This window comes from Phalacrocorax carbo, chromosome 10, assembly GCF_963921805.1.
Source record: "Phalacrocorax carbo chromosome 10, bPhaCar2.1, whole genome shotgun sequence".
In the NCBI taxonomy this organism is placed as follows: Eukaryota; Metazoa; Chordata; class Aves; order Suliformes; family Phalacrocoracidae; genus Phalacrocorax; species Phalacrocorax carbo.
Window position 1 is genome coordinate 3,441,924 of NC_087522.1, and position 20,033 is coordinate 3,461,956.

Genomic DNA, 20,033 nt, shown 5'->3' on the forward strand with positions numbered 1-20,033 from the left:
GAAATACTGTATTTGGGTGACGTAGCCTTTGGGGTGGAAAACACCCTCGGGGCGAATGGGGAGCCATCACCCTGATGCCCCGGTGATGGACAGGGGGAAGAGGTCTGACCCCATGGGTGATGGAGACATCACCACCAGATCAGGCAGGAGCTCACGGTGGGAGACGAGGAAGAAGAAGGCCACCATGCAAGGCCAACAGACCCCATTCAACCATACCACCCCTGGCACCACACACCCATCCACCTGCCCACCGCCCTCTCCTTGCAGGAGCGCAGAAGGCAAGGGGCTCTACAGGATGCCCAAGTAGGGTGTACAGCCCCTGCTAGGGAGCTGGGGCCTTTGGGGACCAGTCACCAGCTGCAGCAAGCCTGGTCGGCTGGGCAGGGTGGGGGGCTGCGGGGGGACAGCATACACATTTGCTCCCCCGCCCCCAGGGGTGGAGAGCAGGAGGAGGAGAAAGGCAGCAAGCCCCATCCCTGCTTTCTAGGGCAGCACAGGAGGGACAGACGATGTGTTTGGCTGCCCCGTCCCAAGGGAGATGGAGACTCCCTTAATTTAGAAGCGGTTCCCCACTCCCCGCAACCTCGTTTCTGCTGGCGGGGAAGCAAGGCACACATCCCACCCACCAGCACCAGCACAGAGGCAGGCAGAGTGATGCTTTCTGCTTTTATTCAATTAATGCAGCAATCTATACAAGAAAAAAAAATAATAATGAAACCATGAAATTCCAAACCCTGACAGTGAAGAACCAAATTCTTCCTAAGAATCAACCAGAATTAAAAGATTCCCCCCACATCAGACTGTACATAAAATAATCTCTGCCCCATTTACAGCGTTTCACACAGTACTTCTCGTATCTCAAACTTCAGAACTGTACAACTTTGTTACAAACCACGCTTTTTCCTAGGAAAAGCTTACAGAAAAAAATATTGCCACTTTCTTTTTTATTTTTTTATTTTTATTCGTAACAAAACAAAAAAAAATTAGAATCTCTAAAAAACAAAATTAAAGTCAGCCAGAACTTGTAAGTGTGGGCAGGGGCGTGGGAAGGAGCAGAGACACGCTTCTTCGGCTGAACATTTCTCCTCCTGACCAGGAAAGGGAACACTTTTGGCAGATGTAAGACTGTTTGCTGCTGGCAGGGGTCTGAACCCTGACCTGAGCCCTGCTCAAAGCATGGCAGCCATTTCAACCCATGGGACTCAGACTGCGTAGCAGCGAGGGCTGGGTGCTAACAGCGCTGAAAACCGAAGGGCCAGGCTCTTGCCCTGCCAGACATCGGCTCGTGCTGGTGGCTGGCTCACCCCAGAGAGCGGGTTGGCAGCCCTGTGCCCCAGCAACCCCTCCGACCTCCGGGATGAGCCAAGCCTTGGGATCAAGATCGCAGCTCCCAAGCGTCACAGCTCTCGCCTGACTGATGGCTGGATGACAGTTCACCAGATGTGGAGCCAGATGTGCCAATTTGGGCGTCCCTGCTGCAGACAGCCTGCCTGCAGAGCCCAGCCAGGCAGTGACCTGCTGGCGGACCGACAGCCTCTCCCTGGGCCAGCTCACCTCTTACCGCCAGCAAACAGCCTTTCCTTCCCTTCCTATGAACACACTGAGCCCACGCAACGGATGCAAGAGCTTTAGTTTGATCAACGTGTCTTCTCAAGATACGGGTAACAGTAACAAACCCCAATTCCTCCTGTTCTTTGCAGAAAAGCAGGGACAAACCCCACCTTCCTCCCCCTTCCTTAGGAAAGGCAGTTCTCATGGTCTGGGCTGTGGGTCTGGGTGCACAGGGTCATCACACTGGACATAGCCTTATTCCCAGTTTCGGGCTGAGCAGGTTACATGAAGAACCAACTGTGGGTGGATGGAGAGGAGGTTGGACAGGACAGACACAACAAAGCCGGTGGGGTCAGGTCTGTGCATGAGCCTGTCCCGCAGAGCAGACGGAGAAGTTTTGCCTCACCACCCTCCATCCTCCGCAGCAGGCCCATGCCACCAGCCTGACCCAAAGGCTGCAGGCAGCCCAACACAGCCAGCGACAGAGAACAGGTACGGGCATCACCAGTATTTTTGAGCCACAGTTTTACCAGACAGGTTACAATAAGGGATCTAGACATCTGGATCCACGTGAAAAATGTGTCTTCTGGTTTCAAATCAAGGTTTCACTTCGATGTTGTTCAGTGCAAAAGAGTTAAAAAACCATGTTATCTACACATATACATCTGCGTGTATAGAAAATGTCTGTACAAGTGGGGAAGATGGCCTGCCTACACACTGGGGACTCCTCGCCCAAGAGACGCTACGGGTCAGACCGCTCGTGTCGCACTCACTCACTCTTCTCCAAGGTGTCAAGACCCAACCAGTCAGGTTGAAAACCAAGCGCACACGAGAACAGAGAGCAGCTATAGAGCAGCTCCAGCACAGCTGCCAGCTCAGACCCACCGCACAGATGCAGGGCAGGGGAGGAATGAAGGAGGGGAGAGCTCCGAACCACGGCACGCAGGAATACCGAAACAAGCTGGGAGAGGAAGGATACCTGCACATGTACAGACTGCACAAGGACTGGGATGAGGCAAAGGTTGGTTCAGGGCTCAGGATGCCTTGTTCAGTATTCAGCAGAGATAGAGCCAACGCCTCGTCCCACGGGAGTCCTGCTCTGGGAAGTCGCCCTGGAAAGGCAGGCTGCCTCCAGCTTCATTTTGGGTTGACACCAGGGTAGTGTCCATATTGCAGAGGTAGGCGTAAAACTGGGAGCCAGTGCGGGGAGGGGAGAGGGGGAGAGCAGGCTGCGCAGAGCTGAGACCTCTGGCAGTGACCACTGCCACCATCAGCAGCACCCACAGCAGAGCCTGACGCTGAGGGGGGCACGGGGCACATCCAGGATGAATCCAGAGAGACAATTAGAAACAGCCACTGCTAGGCATCCTGCTAGCAGGTCTCTAGCTCGCCAGAGATGTTTGCACCAGCCGTAAGGAAGAGAAGGGACCCCGCTCCCTGCATGCGGTTTTGCTATCAGGGGAATGCCAAGCTTTCCAAAGCAGGGTGTTTGTAGCCAAGAGCTGGCCCGGATTCTCTGCAGAAAGCTGGGAGGGCAAGGAATACCGCTTCAGACGCTAAGTGTGGTGTGAAGAAGACTTTTTAAAGGTTTCAGAAGCAGAAGCAGCATGAACTTTCAGATATCTGGGCAGACAAGACAGGTTCCTTCAAAGGCTGGCTGTGAGGCTGTGCCCATACCTCTGCACCGAGCCGACAGGGGCTCTTGCCAGGAAAGCAACTGGATGAAGAGAATCAGAGACAGGCAGTGGGAACCTATGAACCCCTCGCAGATCAGCGGCACTGAAGGTGATGGTAATTTCCTTTGCTCTAACGTGACCGCTAGATCCAGCCTAAGTGGTGACCCCAACAACGGGCAAGTGGCAGGAGCTGCAGAAGTCAGGGGGGAAGGAAAAGGACACCGAGACCCAGATGTCAGCAAACATACTTGATCGCCAAGGAACGGCACTCTGGGGAACAATGCCTGGGTTTGGGGGTTATTTTTTTGACTGGGAGCCCCTCAAGACAGCAGCAAACAGGTTTCAAAATATATTACATCTTTTTATTGCCAAGTGTGCAGACCATGAAGTGTGTGGGGGACACAACACTAAGAAAAACTACAATTTGAGGGAGGGCAAAGCAGTAAAAATTTAAAAATAAGACTACTCCTTACAACTGCCAACACTTGGGTTCAAAAAAATCAATTGGAGGAAGTTTCTTAAAAGTACGGTTCTAAATATGGTGTTGGGCCCCAAACTTTTGAAAACGCCCAGGCTTCAGTCTGGGCTAACACAAACTGGGTGGGAGAAGAGGAAGAAGGCGGCAGACTTTCTAACACTAACTCTATGGGGCCAAATGCCCAATTCTTCTTAACATTTTCTGTAGCAACCAGAAAACTCCCTACCCCAGGAATACACGCAGGAATAAGACAGGAGGCGGTGGGCAACTGCTGCAGCACTAGTTGCTGAATGCACTGAACCAAGGCCAAACTAGAGCCCTGCAGCATCCTCGCTCCCAGAGCCAGCCTCGGAGGGGACGGACCACAGCCGAGCTGCCCGGCTCCACCGCAGCAGCGCCCGTTCCTGCTCTGACAGAGCGCAGCCGGTCCCTTGCGATGGGATGCTGTGCCGTCTTCAACTCTCTCCACCTAAAAGGAGCAGGGGGCCGAAAGCCATTCCCCCAGACAGTGGAGAACGCCTCTTCTCAGGGGGTCCCAAGGCAAGCGTCCTCACAAGCACAGCGTCTCTCCTACTCCTATTTGCTATCTCCAGCTCTGGGAAGCAGCATGTACTCAATGCAATCACTCACTCGCCAGTCCCAGGGCTCCAATATGGACCTCGGGTCAATGCTGGGCCAAGCCTCAGTGAAGCCAGCCACATTTCCTTCCTCCTCAACCAAAACATACCCCTGGTCAGAGCAGCACTGAGAAACCAGAGCTTAAGTACATTCTTCTCGGAGAGGGCAGCACAGGGACACAAAGCTGTGAGCCTGTGCTGGCTTGGGAAAAGGGACTGGAAAGGAAACCTACGGCATTTAAAACTGGTACTAAAGTGCAACAAAAACGTCCTAAACCCTTTGAAATCAATCGCAGTAAGAGGGGTCTGCAAAGCTTCAAACTTCCAGTTACTGCAGGGCACCCTCAAAACAAACCCAACAACAACTAGGTAAAAGCAGACCAAGGAGCCCTTTGGTGAAGCAAGGAATACGAGGCCACCACAGAGTTTCAGCTCCTGGGGTCAAACATCATATTTAGAACATTTGGAAAGGAAGAAAGTTAAAGCAAAAAACAAAAATACAATTCTTGAATCTTGCGCAATGAAACAGTTAAACTTTTTGGTGTTTTCAAAAGAAATCCCAACAGACAGCCTGGCATAACTTTATCTGCTTCCTAAGGGAGAGATGCCTGTTTGACCCATGACTCAGGACACCATGTGCACTGGACATGTTCCATCCTTACATATGTGTCAGCATTCCTCCATTCATAAAAAACAAATCGCTAGATCCTTCCTGTTTACTCTTCAGCCTGAAAGGAAAAACCAAAACTGAAGCTAGATGGAAGTTAGCCAGAGGGAGGATAAAGTTTTCACAGACTGGAGACCAATCTCATCAGCTCCATGAGCCTGGAAAGTGCAATCCTCAGTGTCGCCTCATTTTAACTTTCCTGGCTGGGCTGCCGTCCTCCTCTTCCTCATCACAGTCCTCCGTGTACTCGTAAGACCTTCGCCAATAGTTCTCAGAGCTGAAGTTGCTCCTTCTCCTATGTTTTGGTAAGAGGACTGAGCGCCTGTTCTCCTCTTTATCCATTTCTAGAATCCGTGGCCTACAGAGAAAGACAGAAAGAGGGAGTGAGAGCACATCCACGACAGGATTTAGGCAGTCCCTCGTGCAGACACTACTGGCAGTTTTGCACACTCTGGGTGATACGACTGACTGTTTCCACGTTGCTCACCCGGTACTGGGCGCTTGGCAGAGCAGGAACAGATCCCCAAGCTGCACCTCCCATGGAGGGGCTGAGAACTTTTCTTTTGATGGTGCAAGTCTTTCCCCTTCCCAGGCGAAGTTTTGGTCTTCACCCCCACCAGGACTGCTTCCAAACAGCCCAGTCACCTCTTTTTAAGTGCAGCTTGTGGCCCCAAGAAACATCCCTGGGGCAGGGGGGGGTCTGTCTCTTCTACAGCAGAACTCACAGCACCAAGCTGAGCTCCTTTTGAAGCTGCTGGGGTGTTTGTGGTGCAGGAATAAACCACAGCTCCAAACTCCTTTGTCGTCTCACCAGTTCTCTCAAAGAGTAGCATGGTGCAATTGTTATTTCCCACAAAGGTACCTCTGGTCTCACCTGTGATCACTTCTTAGTAGGAGTGGGCTGGCAGGCTGCTCAGACCACTTATTTTGTCCTAGGTGGCAACTGCCAAGTTCCTCTGAGAGATACCACTGTCTGATAGCCATGCTGTTCACCTACGTTATACTGGAGTCTTTGAGGCCAAAGGAAGAGACAAATATGTTTTTGACAGCCATCTGCTGCAGGAGTCTATGCAAGCTCCCCCACCGCAGTAAGGTCACATCAGGCTGAAAAACAGCTCTCACGGATCCACAGATTTGTCCTGCATGATCAATTCCCTAATCACACACCGGCCCACTGCGTGCTCAGAGGTAAGCGTTCATTTGCAGGCTAGCTCCTCTTCTTGATTTATCTTCCCAGTCAGTCTGAGTCCAGGTGAGTGAACACTGCTAATAAACAAGCCATCCCCACCCTCCTCCCTCCAGGACAGGTTGAAACATGGGCTGAGACCGCACAGCAGCCAAGCCCCAGGACCAAGCCAACTTTTGCTTTTTCCACGAGGTGCAGAAAATGCTGCCTTGGTCCTTGGGAAGCTTTGGAATTGGAGAATAGCAGAAATACTGCACGACAACTGGCAGACCGGCTGTCACTCACGGCTATCAGTACGTTCACAGAGAGCAAAGTCGTGGTTGAAGGAAGCCTTGCTGCGGAGCTCAAGCTGTCTCAAACCTCAGCAAGTTGCTCCCCTGAAGGTCAGGCTTACACTTTCACACAGTCTGGTTACACGCACAAAAATATACACATGCAGCTCTGGAACCAAAACAGGTCTAAGAATCCTCCCAAGAAGGCCTTCACCTTTCCCAGATAGCAAAACCTCACGTTCTCTCCCAAGACTGCTTTCATAATATAGTTTAACGCAGCTGCACAGGTTGCTTGGCAATAGAGGTCAAAAATAATTAGCTGCAGGGAAACTATTGTTCTGAATGACTGCATTATCAAGAGCCAGCCAAATCTATTGCTTCTTCATTATGCCACTCACAGGATAAACAATGTAAGCTGCTTACAGCCAGAGCTCAGCCTCCGCAAGGCTAGGAGGAACGTATAAAGAACCTCTGATAAAACAGATCTGTTCACCACAGAAAGCACCCAGGAGGCACGCAGCCTCTCTTATCAGTGGCCAGGAACTTCAGACGTACACTGACCTAGAGATACCATCCAAAACATTGCTCTTAGAAGAGATCATCCTACCTGTGAGCAGCATCAGGATCTGCTTTGCGATGGGACCGCTTTGGTTTCAGGATCTGGTCCCGGTTGCTTCCCGATAGACGGTCAGAGTTATAACCTGGTGGCAACACAGAGCTACTCAGCGATTTTGTTTCCAATCGAGGTGCATCTAGTCTTGTTCTGCAAATATTTAAAGAGAAGAGAATTTGCAAGGAGTTTCTACAGAACCACAAGCATGCTGCAGCAGACGCCCGTCCCAGATGCGCTGAAGCAGAACCCTCATTCCCAGCCAGAGCCCAGGAAGAGGGTCAGGACTATCATGCTCAACAGCAAAACAAGCTGCAGCTTCCAGATACTTGCAGCTTTGCTGCGTTGGTTAGAGGGAAGAGGAAGGCTCAGGGGCACGGGCAGTCGTGCGGTGAACACTAGTGGTGCTGGGCTCACTGCAATCACAGTTACAGGATACAGAGCAGAGGCGGTAGAGCCCCTGTGAAATCCTATGAAATCACAGTGACTCGTCAATAACTCACAGCTCCAGTTAAGCCACCTGGGAGATGCCCTGTGAAATTCATCATCACCTTTGACAGTAATAACTGCTTCTATCTGGAAACTCCCTACTGTCTCAAGATCTCATGGGGTCAGGCGTTTCTCAGCTTGACTAGGAGGTTTAAAGAGCTGAAGTACGAGTCAGGAGAAGGTCTAGCAAACAGAAGCGGCACCACATCCCTTCCAGCAGCACAGCACCGCCTTGTTCGTGCTGGGATAGAAACGCGCTCGAGCTACACCAGAGAGCAAGCACGGCTCGTCCCAAAGCAGAACTGTTGCTGGCCCAGGCACGGCTGTAGCACACGTGGAGGCAGCAGGCTGAGCAGCAGGAATGAAAACTCGACAGCACAGCATCTTATCACAGCACTATCACCATCTCCAAGCACAGCACAGTTACCGGTCTCAACTTACAAGCACTGCTAAAGTCTATTTCAAAACACAGACCGAAGTTTAAGAATGGGCAAAAACACATTAAAAAGGTGGTACTGGTGCTCTAGAGCTGCCAATCTCAGGAGGATCCAAGCCCCTTCCCAGAAGGAAAGGCACCCTGATACTGTCACTGCAGCCTGTCTCCTTCCTTGGGATTAGGGGCGAATGTGGAAGGGGAGAATTGCTACTTGCTCTCTAGTGCTGAACTTTAGCTCCCGAGGGAGGTTCCCACAGGAGAATCCCAACCTCAGCTCCCATTAGGAAGCACCTCCTGTTGCCAAGCTTCCTCTCGCCATTGGGGAGAGCCTCTTCGGTTAACCAGGGCAACGCCAGGCTGGCACGTGTGAAGCTGGGCACGGCAGCCCAAGTTCTCCCAGCATGCCAAAACAAGGAACGCTTCCGCAGGCAGCTGCCAGGCTGGAGCCTGCGCTAGTCCCCAGCGCCGTCGTCCTGAGCGGTTCTCGGCTCCAGGACTGGACACAATCCAGCTAGAACACCAAAGGCATTGCGGATCCTGCCCAAGTTAGGCGGTTTAAATACCTCTGAAATACAACAGCAACTACAGGCCTGCAATTAAAATGAACAAACCACCAAACACACTGGAAGGGAAAGGAACACCAGCCACGCTCTCTCTCTCCACAGAGTAATGCAGGTATGAGCTGCAGGAGCAGGTACCAGGAGAGGCTACACTAAAACAGAGAGCAAATTACCTACCAAAGTTCAAGTTAAATAGAATAACTCCCAATGTAACTGCTTACACATGGCAGCATAAGCCCTCTAAAATGACTTTCAAGACCCACTTGAATAGGTCTCATTTCTGTCCCCACCTCCCACGTTACCTCTTTGCACATCTCATGAAATTGAGAGCACCAGTCCTCCCCCCCCGCCAGCCTCTTGCTCAAAGTGCTTCCAAACCTTGCTGGCTCCCCGCAGTCCTGCACTCCGATACGCAGGAAACACTGTAAATATCATCACACTACAGCACTGAAGTGTTTATGACCTACTTGGTAACTACGCCGCTCTCAAGCATCCTGCAAAACCCAGCCACTTCTCCAGCTCGCGCAGCTTTGTTCTCCCGCTGCTGCCAGCAAAAGCCATCCTAGAACCACATGCTCGGAGCAGAGGCGAGAGCAGATCGAGACTCAAACGTCTGGGACCCAGCAGGCTCTGGCAGCCCATTCAGAGCTGAATATCCCAGCTCCAAGCTGCAGCAAAGTTTATGCTGCTCTATGACCCAACTGACCTGATCCTGCTGGAAAGCTCAGGGCTGCTTCTTACCACAAAGGTGAGGAAGAGGAGTTTTATGAGGCCGCTGGCTGCTCCCTAGCCTCTCGTGCTAGGAGGCTACCAGCGGAAGTAGCTGTTTTCCTGGTTGCATAACACGCTATTTCAGACTGCAAAAAGTCGCATGATCCGGGACTAGGGAATGGCATTTGCTGCAGCAATACATGCCGTGGGGATGCGAGCGCAGACAAAGGTCACTGCAGCCCTGCTGTGCATGCATGCGTGCACACGGGACTCAGCGAGGAGACGGCCGCCGTCACAAGGGATAAGCAGCAATTAATAAGCTCTATTTGGCAGCAATCAGAGTTCACCCTTTGGCAAACAGGCAACTGCCATGTATTCGCCAGGGCTGCTAAGCTCTACGGAGATTACTCAAAAATAATTACCAGGGGGTTTCCACTTTGCTCAAGAAAAAAATCCTGTTGTGGTTTCTTCCAGCCTGCCAGTCAAGTCAGCCCATCGCTGTCTGTGTATGACTGGACAGAGACACTTCTGCTCTAACGCTAAGCAAATCAGGCCCCTAAAAATCAGGGGAAGACAGAAGGACACGCTGCTACGGAGGATGGCTAAGCAAACACAGCCGATACAGCTCTGCTAGGAGCTAACGGGCCTTGTCTGTCCAGCAGAGATGCACCAGGTCAGCCAGGCACATCGCTGCCAGACAGGTGCTTGCACAGTTGCACTTTTGAGGCCAGTCAGTCTAGACTGAAAGAACTCAACACCCTTAGCTTACAGCGGCTAGCAAGAGCAAGAGGCAGAGCCAGTTTAAACACGTACGTTAGACATCTGCACCAGTTTGGGCAGCTTTAGCTTATTTAGCCAAGTTTGTATTTTCTAGGGAACTGCTCCACAGCCTAGGACAGGCAGCTTCTCTATCCCAAAGCCCAACCTAAAGCAGCTACAGGATTTGGAGAGGCCTTCCACTGGTGCTCATCAGCCCTCGCACTGCTTTTCTTTAGCTGTAGTGATCAATAACGTGAACATAACAGCCTTTTATTGCAACCCTCTCGCCTTAAACTTCATGTGGCAATAACCAACTATCAGGTGGTTTGGTTCTAATCTCTTTTCACCTGCCTCATCTCATCCTGCCTCCCTGGGTCTGTGATTTTGCCTGGCTAATGCCTCAGGGCTGCTGTTTTTCCTGCCTTCATTTCATGGGTCTCTCTAACCAGATGTCCAACTCCCCTCCACTGGCTTTGTGCCACATCTTCACAATGTTGCCAGACTTGTTTTGAAACCAACTAAGCCGTCCAAAGGCTTAGCAAGTCTGAATCTAGACCACTTGCCTGCTAGTCTTATGTCAGCCTGGGCCACAACTGCAGTCCTGCCCTCATGCCCACGCTTTCGCCTGGGTTTACAGTACTCAAATCGTGTGTGGTCTCACTTGCAAGATTTCTTGACAGTGGAATTACTGCTAACGCCTTCTAAGGCACAATCAACGTGGGTCAATGTGTGGCAGTCACGTTTTTTTTTTTTGTCTCCTAGTAGGAGTTGATGAGTGGGGACATTTCTGGGAACAAAAGAAAGGTTATACTGAGGGAGTTTGGGGAGGGGCTGGTTTGTTTGGGTCCGCCTCATCCCCTCCAACAGCATATCTTCTAAAACAGGAAGCGGGCAATACAGCTTACATAGCTTGGCTTCCCAACACTGACTTGAAGGACAAGCTCTGCAAAGCGATCACTAAATGCACTGCATCCATTTCACTTCGAAGCCAGCATCTTCTTCCCTCTCCCCAGGAAATGAAAGCCATGCTACCAAGAAAACTTTATCTGCTTTACAGGAGATTCTTCACTGTAAGCATCAGCTTCAAAGGACTTGTCCAGGTAACCCACGCATGTGGGTATCATATGATCAGACACCTGAATACACAGCCCAAAACAAGAGTTTGAAATCCTAGCTGTTTGGAGTTGGGCAGCCAATGAAAGCCAGGTGTTTGGACATGAACAGCGCTTGCAAACCCAGACATTACAATGAAGTACTGCTGCACAGAGCCAAGAAGTGATTAACTCTGCAGTAACGAGTTCCATCTACTTCCACCATCCAAGCGATGTGTACGGCAAGACACAAGCGAGCACAGAGTCACACCTCATCGAGATGTAAGGTCAAGCCAGCAAATTAACAAGCAAGGCAGTTTTAAAGTGTTTCTTTAAAAGCACCTTAGGAAACATCACAGCACCACATCCAAGTTTATCTTACTGTCCAGAGGGCTTCAACACTTACTTTCGAAGGATGATGACAGCTCTTCTCTCCTTGATGTCCTGTGGTCGAATACAGTGTGTTATTTCATCGGCTGCATATCCACTGACAACAGAAACAAAAAGCCACTGTGAGAAAGACGACAGGCAAAAGCAGAAAGTGGTTGCCAGCCCCAACAACCCAGTTTGGCCAGTCACTTCCTAACTTCCACCAGGAATTCCTCCTTCAAACATCATTCCTCAGGCACACGGGAGCTAGACTTATAGGAAGGAAGAAACTTCAGGAAAGAATGAGGACAGCCCGGGCTTTTTTTTTTTGGTCTTTTTTCGGTTTTTGACTCAATTTTTTAGCATAGACCAGAGGAAAGTGCCACCTGCCACAACACTGTGAAATATGACATGTAGAAGATCAGTTTATGGAGTTCATTTATCAAGGAATTAGAGACCAACAGGGGGAAAAAAGTCAGCATATTGCTCCAAAGCATCTTCTCACATGTCCCCAAGCAAAACCTCATGGCCGAGATGCGCAGCATACCCAGACACAAACGTGTACCGGAGTCCATGAGAAGATCTGTTAGTTGAGGAGGGGGAACAGCGGTGCTAACAGTCAAGTGTCTCACGCCCCGCACGTGGGCACGGTCACTGCCAGCTCAGCGCCCTCGCCCTCCCCATGGCACATCCTCAGCCACGGTACAAACATCACCCCCCAGCACAGCCTAACCCCGACACAACACACACGGGGTAACCTTCAAATCCAGACCTGCAAACCAAGCTGCACTCCCAAAACCTCCCTGCCACAGGGCTCACAAGGCGAGACAGCTACCTGGGCCGAGGAAAATAACACCAGGCTCAAGCAGCTACACGGCCTCACAGCAGCCGTTGTCTGCAGGAGTGTTTCACTGTACGAGATGACTTCGCCTACTCCACGTTTCTAGCAGGCAGGAGGAAAGCCACAGCCAACAAGGGCCCCAGCTACCCACAACACATGGGACCATTTTTTTTGTTGCTGCTTCTGTTGTTCAGCACAAGCCCTGGGGTCCAGCACAGCAGGTGAGATCGCGACGGGTCTGTGGAGAGCAGCCATCACACCTCAGACACACAAACCTCCCTGCCAGCAACACATCTTGTCGCTCGTGTGGGTGCCAGCGAGCAGGTCCGAGAGGTGGACCTGCCCTCTACCTGCTGTTTGGAGAGTGTTCACAAGAGAGCTTTCTAGAGTCCAGTACAGGGAAAAGAGAAGATAAATGTCTTCAGAGCCTCCTGAAACAGCTGGCAAGGACAGGAAGACCTTCGAAAGGACTTGGGTGAAGGCTGCTCACGCCACAAAAAGCTAGCACACCCCCACACTAGTTTAACCTGAAGCCTGCTCTCCCCACAAGGCTTTACTGTGAAGCTGCTGCCACACCGGCTGTCAGGTGGCCCTCCAGCAGGGCCGGGGTCATTGGCTTGCAGGTTATTCAGGACACTCGGAGCAGAGAAGAGATCACGCACACACAAGTCTCCTCTAGGGACAGGACCAGGGTTCCTTTATCTAGTTAGATAACCCACCCACTCACCGAGAAATGCACACCTCCCAGAGAGGAGAGTTAAGAGTCTAAAACCTGATCAATTAAAACAGGGGTTGATGTCCATCCCCGCCCCATCCTCCAGGGCACTGCAGAACAAGCCAGCATTACACAAAGGGGCTTATAATGATGCTCTATTATTGTTCCAGGAATCTCTGTATCAAGCTCCAAAGAATTTATTAATATCACCCACATTAACATTTGACTCAGCACATCCTCAGCAACACCCTGAACATCAGGAAAAGGTCTGCTTCAAGGCCTGCACCCTCCATCATGAGGTGTCAGCCCAGCCACTCATTCTCACTCCCAGCTCACTTTCAGATCGGTGCCAGGCAGAGCTGGCAGTCCCACATGCACGTGGGCAGCACCAAAGCGACCGTCCCAGTACTCCAGTCTGGGGCCCTAATGGGGACCCACCAGTCTGCCCCAGTGCCATGCTGGTGTGGGACAACTCAGCCTGCACCACACCAGATCTAGTGACGGTGTCTCTCTGCATGGTGCTCCAGCACAGGGGTTTGTACAGACATCACGCAGAGAAATGGAAGAAAAAGATTATTTGGTTGCATCACGCTTGTTCTGCTTCGTGCCAGCATGAACTTCGCACCCACTGCCCGGCCTCGCCACATCCTGATGATGAGTGAAGGGGCAGACACTGGAACCAAACACCCGTAGTGACATCAAGGGTCTACCCAGAGATTTCTTACCCAGACAACAATCCCAAAGCATGAGGTAAAGAGATAATAACTTGGTAAGGAAAGCCCTAAATTGCTGCCCACAAGAACACCCAAGCACAATGTGTCCAGCCTAGAGCATTTCCAGATGAACACGGAGAGGTATAGATGCTATCCACACGCTCCCCCAAGCTCACAAGCCCCCCAAACTCTAACTCACCTGTCAGATCTTACAGCCCCAAGTCCTTCCCCAGTCTCTTTTAGCCCAGAATAGTTACGGCCGAGCCACAACATAACTGACTCACACAGAGATGAAAGTGGATTTTTTTGTACAAACATCACCAGAAAAGAGGCCCTGAAGTTCTACACAGTCTCCAATAAGAAATGTTTTGAGGGGTTGATGACATCCAGGCCAGCTCGCAGGCAGAGGGACCTCACGCACTAGCCCATCGCAGGGTCTGAGCAGCTCGAGGATTTACTTGTGGTTCAGGAAAGCTGCCGCCACAAACCACGGATGTGACACCGACCAGTTCAAGCAGAGCTTGAACAAATCTATTTGCCTCATCACCACTGGCACACGCAGAACTTCCTCTGCACCAACGGCCTGTTCTGAGGGACCAGACTTTTCTGGAAAAGCATCTAATCCAGGCAGTTGTGGAGAGATTTGTCCAGCTGGGCAGAAAGCAGCTTCATCCTCCAGAGGTTCCAACCAGCTCCAATTATGCTACCCTCAGGCACGCCTCGAGACAACAGGAGAGACAAACATCACGATGTTTCCACTGCTATTGCAAACATGGGGGAGACAACCTGGACCGCTCACCAGCTGCAGGAGGAAAGCCCGTATGGCATATGAGCTCTCAGAACTTGAGAAATGTTACCTGTGGTCATTCGCTCCTCTGGCTCACTGCAACTGCACTATTTCCAACCACGGTGCTGAGATGCAACACCTGGCAGTTAAACAAAAGCCGGCTCAGTGACAAGATTCGCTACCTACGACAGCGGCTGAGGGGCACGTCTGGGACCACTCGCCCCGGCTGGCTCGGCACACCCCTCTGGTCCCTTCCTTTTTCCAGGCTAAGCATTTGTCAAAGCACGTGTTCCCCAGATGAACGGGCAAATTCCTCCATCTCCTCCCCTCTGCTTCTATCGAATGACGCTTACCAAATTCTTTTAAAAAAAAAATAAATAAGAAAACCCACAAATTCAGTCTAGCCAGCATCCCCCAACAGCCAGCTGACGGCCCACAGGACTGAAATCCAACTCAACTCTGACTGCCCAAGAAGAGCAGCACAGACTGAGGTGCTGCCACTGTTTTCTCTTGGCCTGGCTGGCAGCAGGACAAACCTGCAGGAGCACCCGCTTCCTGAGGCTGTGGGAGAAGAGAGGACTGGACAGGGTCTTCTTCAAGACGCCAGAACCTACAAGGGCAAATCTTCACCACAGATACAAAAGAAGAGGAAAAAGCACCTTGCTGGAAGAGCAAAGGGCTCATTACCAAGTTGCAGGGTGGCTCAGCCTTTCTCCTGCTGGCAGAGGTGCACAGCCCACCCAGGAGAATCTCCATTCCACCTTTTAAATGCTAACCTGTCGTTTGAGATCTGAATACTTTCCAGCAAGTCTGAGGCAGGTTCAGCGTTTGCAAACACCACAGCCTGCTTTACAGTAGGCAAATAAAGGCAAGGGAGGGGTAAAGGGAAAGCCTCGCTGCAAACTCCCTGACGGGTAGGTGGCTACAAAATCAGAAGGACAATTCGGAATAGGCTGCTGGGAGCAGGAACAGGACAGGCATGACCCAGGGATGTGGGGGCAAAGAGAGAGATCCAACAGCTTTGTTTAGATCCTCATGATTTCCACACGGTAAGCAAACGCAAGCAGCTACCCTGGCTTCCCCAGAAAGGCGGCATGCCAGCAGCAGCCACTGACCCAGCAATATTTGAATCACAGACATTACAAGCATGCCATTTCTATCTGCGCCGTTTCCCTATCTCCAGGGCAACTGCCTTCAGCAACTGTTTACTGAAAGGAGAAAAAACCAAGTTTGGGGAGTTGATTTAAACATGACCAAGGGCTGGATTTCGCAGATACACCCGAGAGCTTACCGGCAGTCTGCACCCCTCCCCGCTCCTCCCAAATTGCTGGGGTTAGAGGGGAGACAATGAGATCTGCCGCAGTCCAGGAACTTGTATCCAGCCAGGATCATATCATCACAGAACAATCACTTTGGCAGAATCTCTCTTAAGTGAGTGCTAAGTATCTGCTAACTGCTGTACCAAAATTGAAATAATCCCCCCCTTTTCAAGTCTATTATTTGCTGGAAAGCAGAACATCTAAGACTAGGGTGGATCAGTAAGAAACCAACCCTTCTAGTCAGAGTTAAAAGATACCTTCCTTTGATTTGTATGATTGCTTCAGCCACCTTAATAAACTGATTAGGGCACCCAGGTGGCCTCCAACCCAAATGCACAGGTCTAGGAGACACCCCGCTCCAATTCTGGAAGCCCCGAGCCAGCTGTTCTGGCTGGGGCGAAAAAAGGACCTTTGCTCCCAAAACTCTTCCCAGCAGTTTTGGGGAGAAAAGTGAGAGTCTGGGACAAGAAAACATCATTTTCTGGTCCTCAAGCAGAGCAAAGCACCTCTCCCTCCTCCCACCATCCTCCACGGCAAAGTCGCGATCCTCCTTTGGATGTAAGGCTGCAAGTTTTCCTAGTGGCTTTGACTACAAGGCTACAGCCTGACCCTGCATTAACGGCTCTGCCAGCATACTTCTAAGCAAGAAAACACTCTGTCCTTAAAAAATGAAATTACAAGACCTCTGGCTGTGAAAGGAGGGACAACTATTTACTCCAAGACCCCCCAAGAAAGGCAAGCACAGGGGTTTGCATCGCCAGCAGAAAAATTAGGGTAGAAAGTTTCCCTCCTCACGTCTAAGAAGAGAAGTCAGGGAGAGGAGCGGCTGCCTCGCACCCAGCAGCCTCCATCCCTGGGGACGGAGCTTGCTCTGCGGTAAAAAGGACACACAGGAGGATGGGTCTCCCACCCCGGTCCCATTTCACAAAATCACCCGGAGCTCTGCACCCTCCCTGCCCCAGCCAAGCTACCAAAGATTAAGAAAATTTCTTCAGTGCTGTTGCCACTTCCCTCGGCAGCCTCCCTCATCCCTCGCTAATCCACAGAAGTTACCTAACGCCGGGGGTACGGCGAGGATTAGTTAATGTTTGTGCAGCTTTTCCGAGATAAAAGCTACGCGAGATCTCAGCATTTATTATTGATGCACTAGTCAACGGGTGCGAGGCTGTGCATACGTGGGGGGGGAAAATTCCTTCCCGAACCCTGCGGCGATCACTTTACAAGCCAAAGCAGGGGATTGTGTTACGGCCTAGGAGCCCTGAAAACCGGCCTGCACCTTCACCAGTCCGGAAAAAAAACCAAAAAACCAACAAACCAAACAAACACCCAACTAAACCCCAAAGGAGGATGCAGTTGGTAGCTTGGAACACTGCTGGCAGAGTCTGGGCAATCCCTGCTCCTGGCAGGGAGCACTCTGACCTTCAGGGACATGAGGGACGGCTGCTCACCGAGTCAGGCAGCCCCAGGGCCGGGCTTTGAGCTGCCCTCCCCAAAACCTGGAGGGTCCATACGCACCAGTGTGCATCCTGCGCCTGCCCTGCCTGTCCCCTGCCCTGCCTGTCCCCTCACCTACCTGCTCTGCTCACCCAGTGTGTACCGGGAGGCTGCGGGGATTAGGAAGCAGGCTTTTCCCATGCCAATCCCAGCTTTACCACCGACCGGCTGCATGACCTTGGGCAGGTCATTTCGCCTCCACGGCTCTTCCCCCACTTGCAAAAACGCAAGTAAAGTCCGTTCTTGCATCCGCAACCCACCGCGCCTCCAAATGACAGTCCCACAGGGGCTCTGCTCTCCGCTCTCCCAATCAGCGTCAGGCAGGGACACGGTTAGTATTCCCAGTTTACAGACTGGGAAGACGAGGCCATTCACACCTCCTCTCCAGCTTAAGGTCAGGTCAGGGAGGCACGGGCTGAGCTAAGAATAGACCCAGGAGCCCCATCCCAACCAGCTGCTCCGCTCTGACCACTCTTGGGCAGAGGATCCATTTTGTGTCTCGATGTGTTATTTTAACCATTTACAGGAACTACGTCAAAGCTCAGCTCCGCAAGTGGCCACGCTCCCACCAGCAATCGCCTCGAGCTCCACAGAGAGGGCGCCCACCCAAAATCAATCACCCACCCAAATCCCCATCCACCACAGCGGCAGGACACCCCCTCCTTTAGATCCTTCCTTCACCCTTTCTGCCACGGCGAGACCCTGCACGCCTACAGGCTGGCGAGATCAAGCCCGAGCCACTGTCAGGGTGTGCAACCGCGTGCCTCGTGATTAGCGTTACACAACCGAGCCCCAGCACGTTAGCGGAGGCCGCGGCAATGCAGGCGAGTTACCTGAGCACCGTGACGCTTCCCCTCTTCACGGGCAGGAAGAGAACGGGCTCCGAGACCCTGATGGGTTTGAACTGGAATTTACACCCAAAGCAGAGGGCCGAATCGCTGAAGAAGGAGACGGAGACGATGGGCCTCTCAAAGATATGGATGGGGTCCACGTGGGAGACAATGCAGCCCCCCGGCTGGTAGTCGTTGATGACGGCACTGTTCACAAAACCCTCGGGAATCACCCGGTGCTCCACCAGCTTCCTGATCACCAGGTCGTGCACCCACTCGGGGATGGCGTCCACCTCCCCCCGTGGGTACAGACGTTCCTGGCCAGGGCCTCGTCTCTGCAGCTGAGACCCATAGGTGTAGCCCTCCCCAAAAAAATACTTGTTCCGCAGCGGCGCCCGATCCACCGTGTGCTCCTTGTAGAGCCCCTTCTCTGCCCGGGACACCACGTCCTCGATCCGAGCTTCGATCTTGGCGCACTCCTCGGCGCTGAAGAGGCGAAGCTGGCGGATGCCGCTTTTGACTTTCCGAGCTTCTTCCTCTTCCTTCTGCTCCTCGTAGTCGCTGGGTTCGGAACCAGAATCCTCCTGGTGCCGCCGTTTGCGATCGTAGGGGGGTTCGGGGGGCTCCCGCGGGAGGCCGCCACCGCCGCCACCTTTGTGGCCGTCCCGGTAGGGCATCATGGACTTGAGCTTTTCCCGCAGGTCCGTGTAGCCGCTGCCGGCCATAGTGTGTCCGCAGCCCCCGCCTCTATCGATCCCGGTGCTGCAGGCGGCGGCGGGCGGCGGCGGTGAGGGACGCGCAGCTGCTATTCATGGCACCCGCCGCCCTGCGGGAAGAGCCCCGGTTGAACGGGGAGGTGAGGACCGGATCGCACCCCCTCCCCTCCTCTCCCCGGGTACCGCGGCCAGGCGGGTCGAGCCCGCGGGACCCCGGCCCGCCCCTCCCTGGGGACACGGGACCCCCCCTCCCGGTGGGGAACGCGGCTCCCGCCCACCCCCTCCCGCCGCGACGCCCCTCCCGGGAGGGTTTGGGGGGGAAGGGGTCGGCCCAGGCGGACGCCACACTCACGGCTTCGCCCGGGGCGGACGCGGACAACGCTGCCGGTATCGGCGGCGCTCAGGCGGCGGCCGGGCCTGGCACATGCCCAGCGGCGGCCCCGGCTCGGCGCGGCGCCCCGCCCGCTCCCGCCGCCGCGGTGCTGCCCATGGCGGGCGAGGGGGGGGGGAACGGAGTGGGGGGGGATCCCGGACCGGGCCGGACCGGGAGGGAGGAGGGGGAAGGGCGGCGGCGGCGGCGGCCGGGGGGGTCTCGCGCGGCCCTTCCCGCGGCGCGAGCGGCGCGCTACGTCACCAGGAGCCAGCCCGACATCCCGGATCGCCGCGGGGCCGCCCACCGCACCCGCCCCGCCCCGCCGCGCACGCGCCGCCCGCCGCCACCGCCCCCCTACCTCCCTCCGGCCCCGCCCCTCGTACGGACGGACGGACGGGCGGACGCACAGACGACGCGGCGACCCCGCCTGGCCACCACCGCCTCCGCCCTCGCCTCGCGCCGTAACGGGTACCGGCAGCGCCGCCCCGCCCCGCCTCGCCGCTGATTGGTTAGGAGGCGGGAGCGAGCGGCCCGAGGCGGCGGCTGATTGGGCGTCCGGCGAGCGGCGCGGGGGCCTAGCGGGTGGGTGTGGGGGTGTGAGGGGTTGGGGTGGCCGCCGAGGTGCCTGCGGGCGCGCGGCGGCGGGGCGCAGACCGCCCCCTGGCGGGCGGGAGGAACGGGAGGGCCGGTGGAAGGGGGGAGCGACTGGGACGTGGGGATGGGGGAGAGTGGGACTCGTGGAAGGGGGAGAGTGGGAGTCGGGGATGGTTGAG

General features: G+C 53.6%; 1 protein-coding gene across 3 annotated transcripts; it reads right to left on the minus strand.

The window, feature by feature from the left end:
- Positions 1-652: 652 nt before the first annotated feature.
- On the minus strand, positions 653-19,764 carry ALKBH5 (alkB homolog 5, RNA demethylase). 3 transcript variants are annotated; one of them, XM_064461444.1, is made up of 5 exons: positions 19,619-19,764; positions 18,175-18,997; positions 11,510-11,590; positions 7,055-7,210; positions 653-5,347 (listed from the first exon to the last, which is right to left on the minus strand). In XM_064461444.1, the coding sequence occupies exons 2-5, from the start codon at positions 18,894-18,896 to the stop codon at positions 5,164-5,166; spliced, it is 1,143 nt and encodes a 380-aa protein (XP_064317514.1). In that variant the 5' UTR covers positions 18,897-18,997; positions 19,619-19,764; the 3' UTR covers positions 653-5,163. The 3 variants fall into 3 exon arrangements, with proteins under 3 accessions (XP_064317514.1, XP_064317513.1, XP_064317515.1); XM_064461443.1 differs by lacking the exon at positions 19,619-19,764 and adding an exon at positions 19,240-19,583; XM_064461445.1 differs by lacking the exon at positions 19,619-19,764 and adding an exon at positions 19,522-19,559.
- Between the last annotated feature and the right edge of the window lie 269 nt (positions 19,765-20,033).

Bases quoted from the DNA above. Each gene is read 5' to 3' on its own strand.
- ALKBH5 (XM_064461444.1), bottom strand. From the start codon at position 18,896: ATGGCCGGCAGCGGCTACACGGACCTGCGGGAAAAGCTCAAGTCCATG. The intron at 11,591-18,174 runs GTAACTCGCCTG...TTCTGTTGTCAG, and splicing joins GGAAGCGTCACGGTGCTCAG to TGGATATGCAGCCGATGAAA. The intron at 5,348-7,054 runs GTAGGATGATCT...CTTTCTCTGTAG, and splicing joins GATCCTGATGCTGCTCACAG to GCCACGGATTCTAGAAATGG.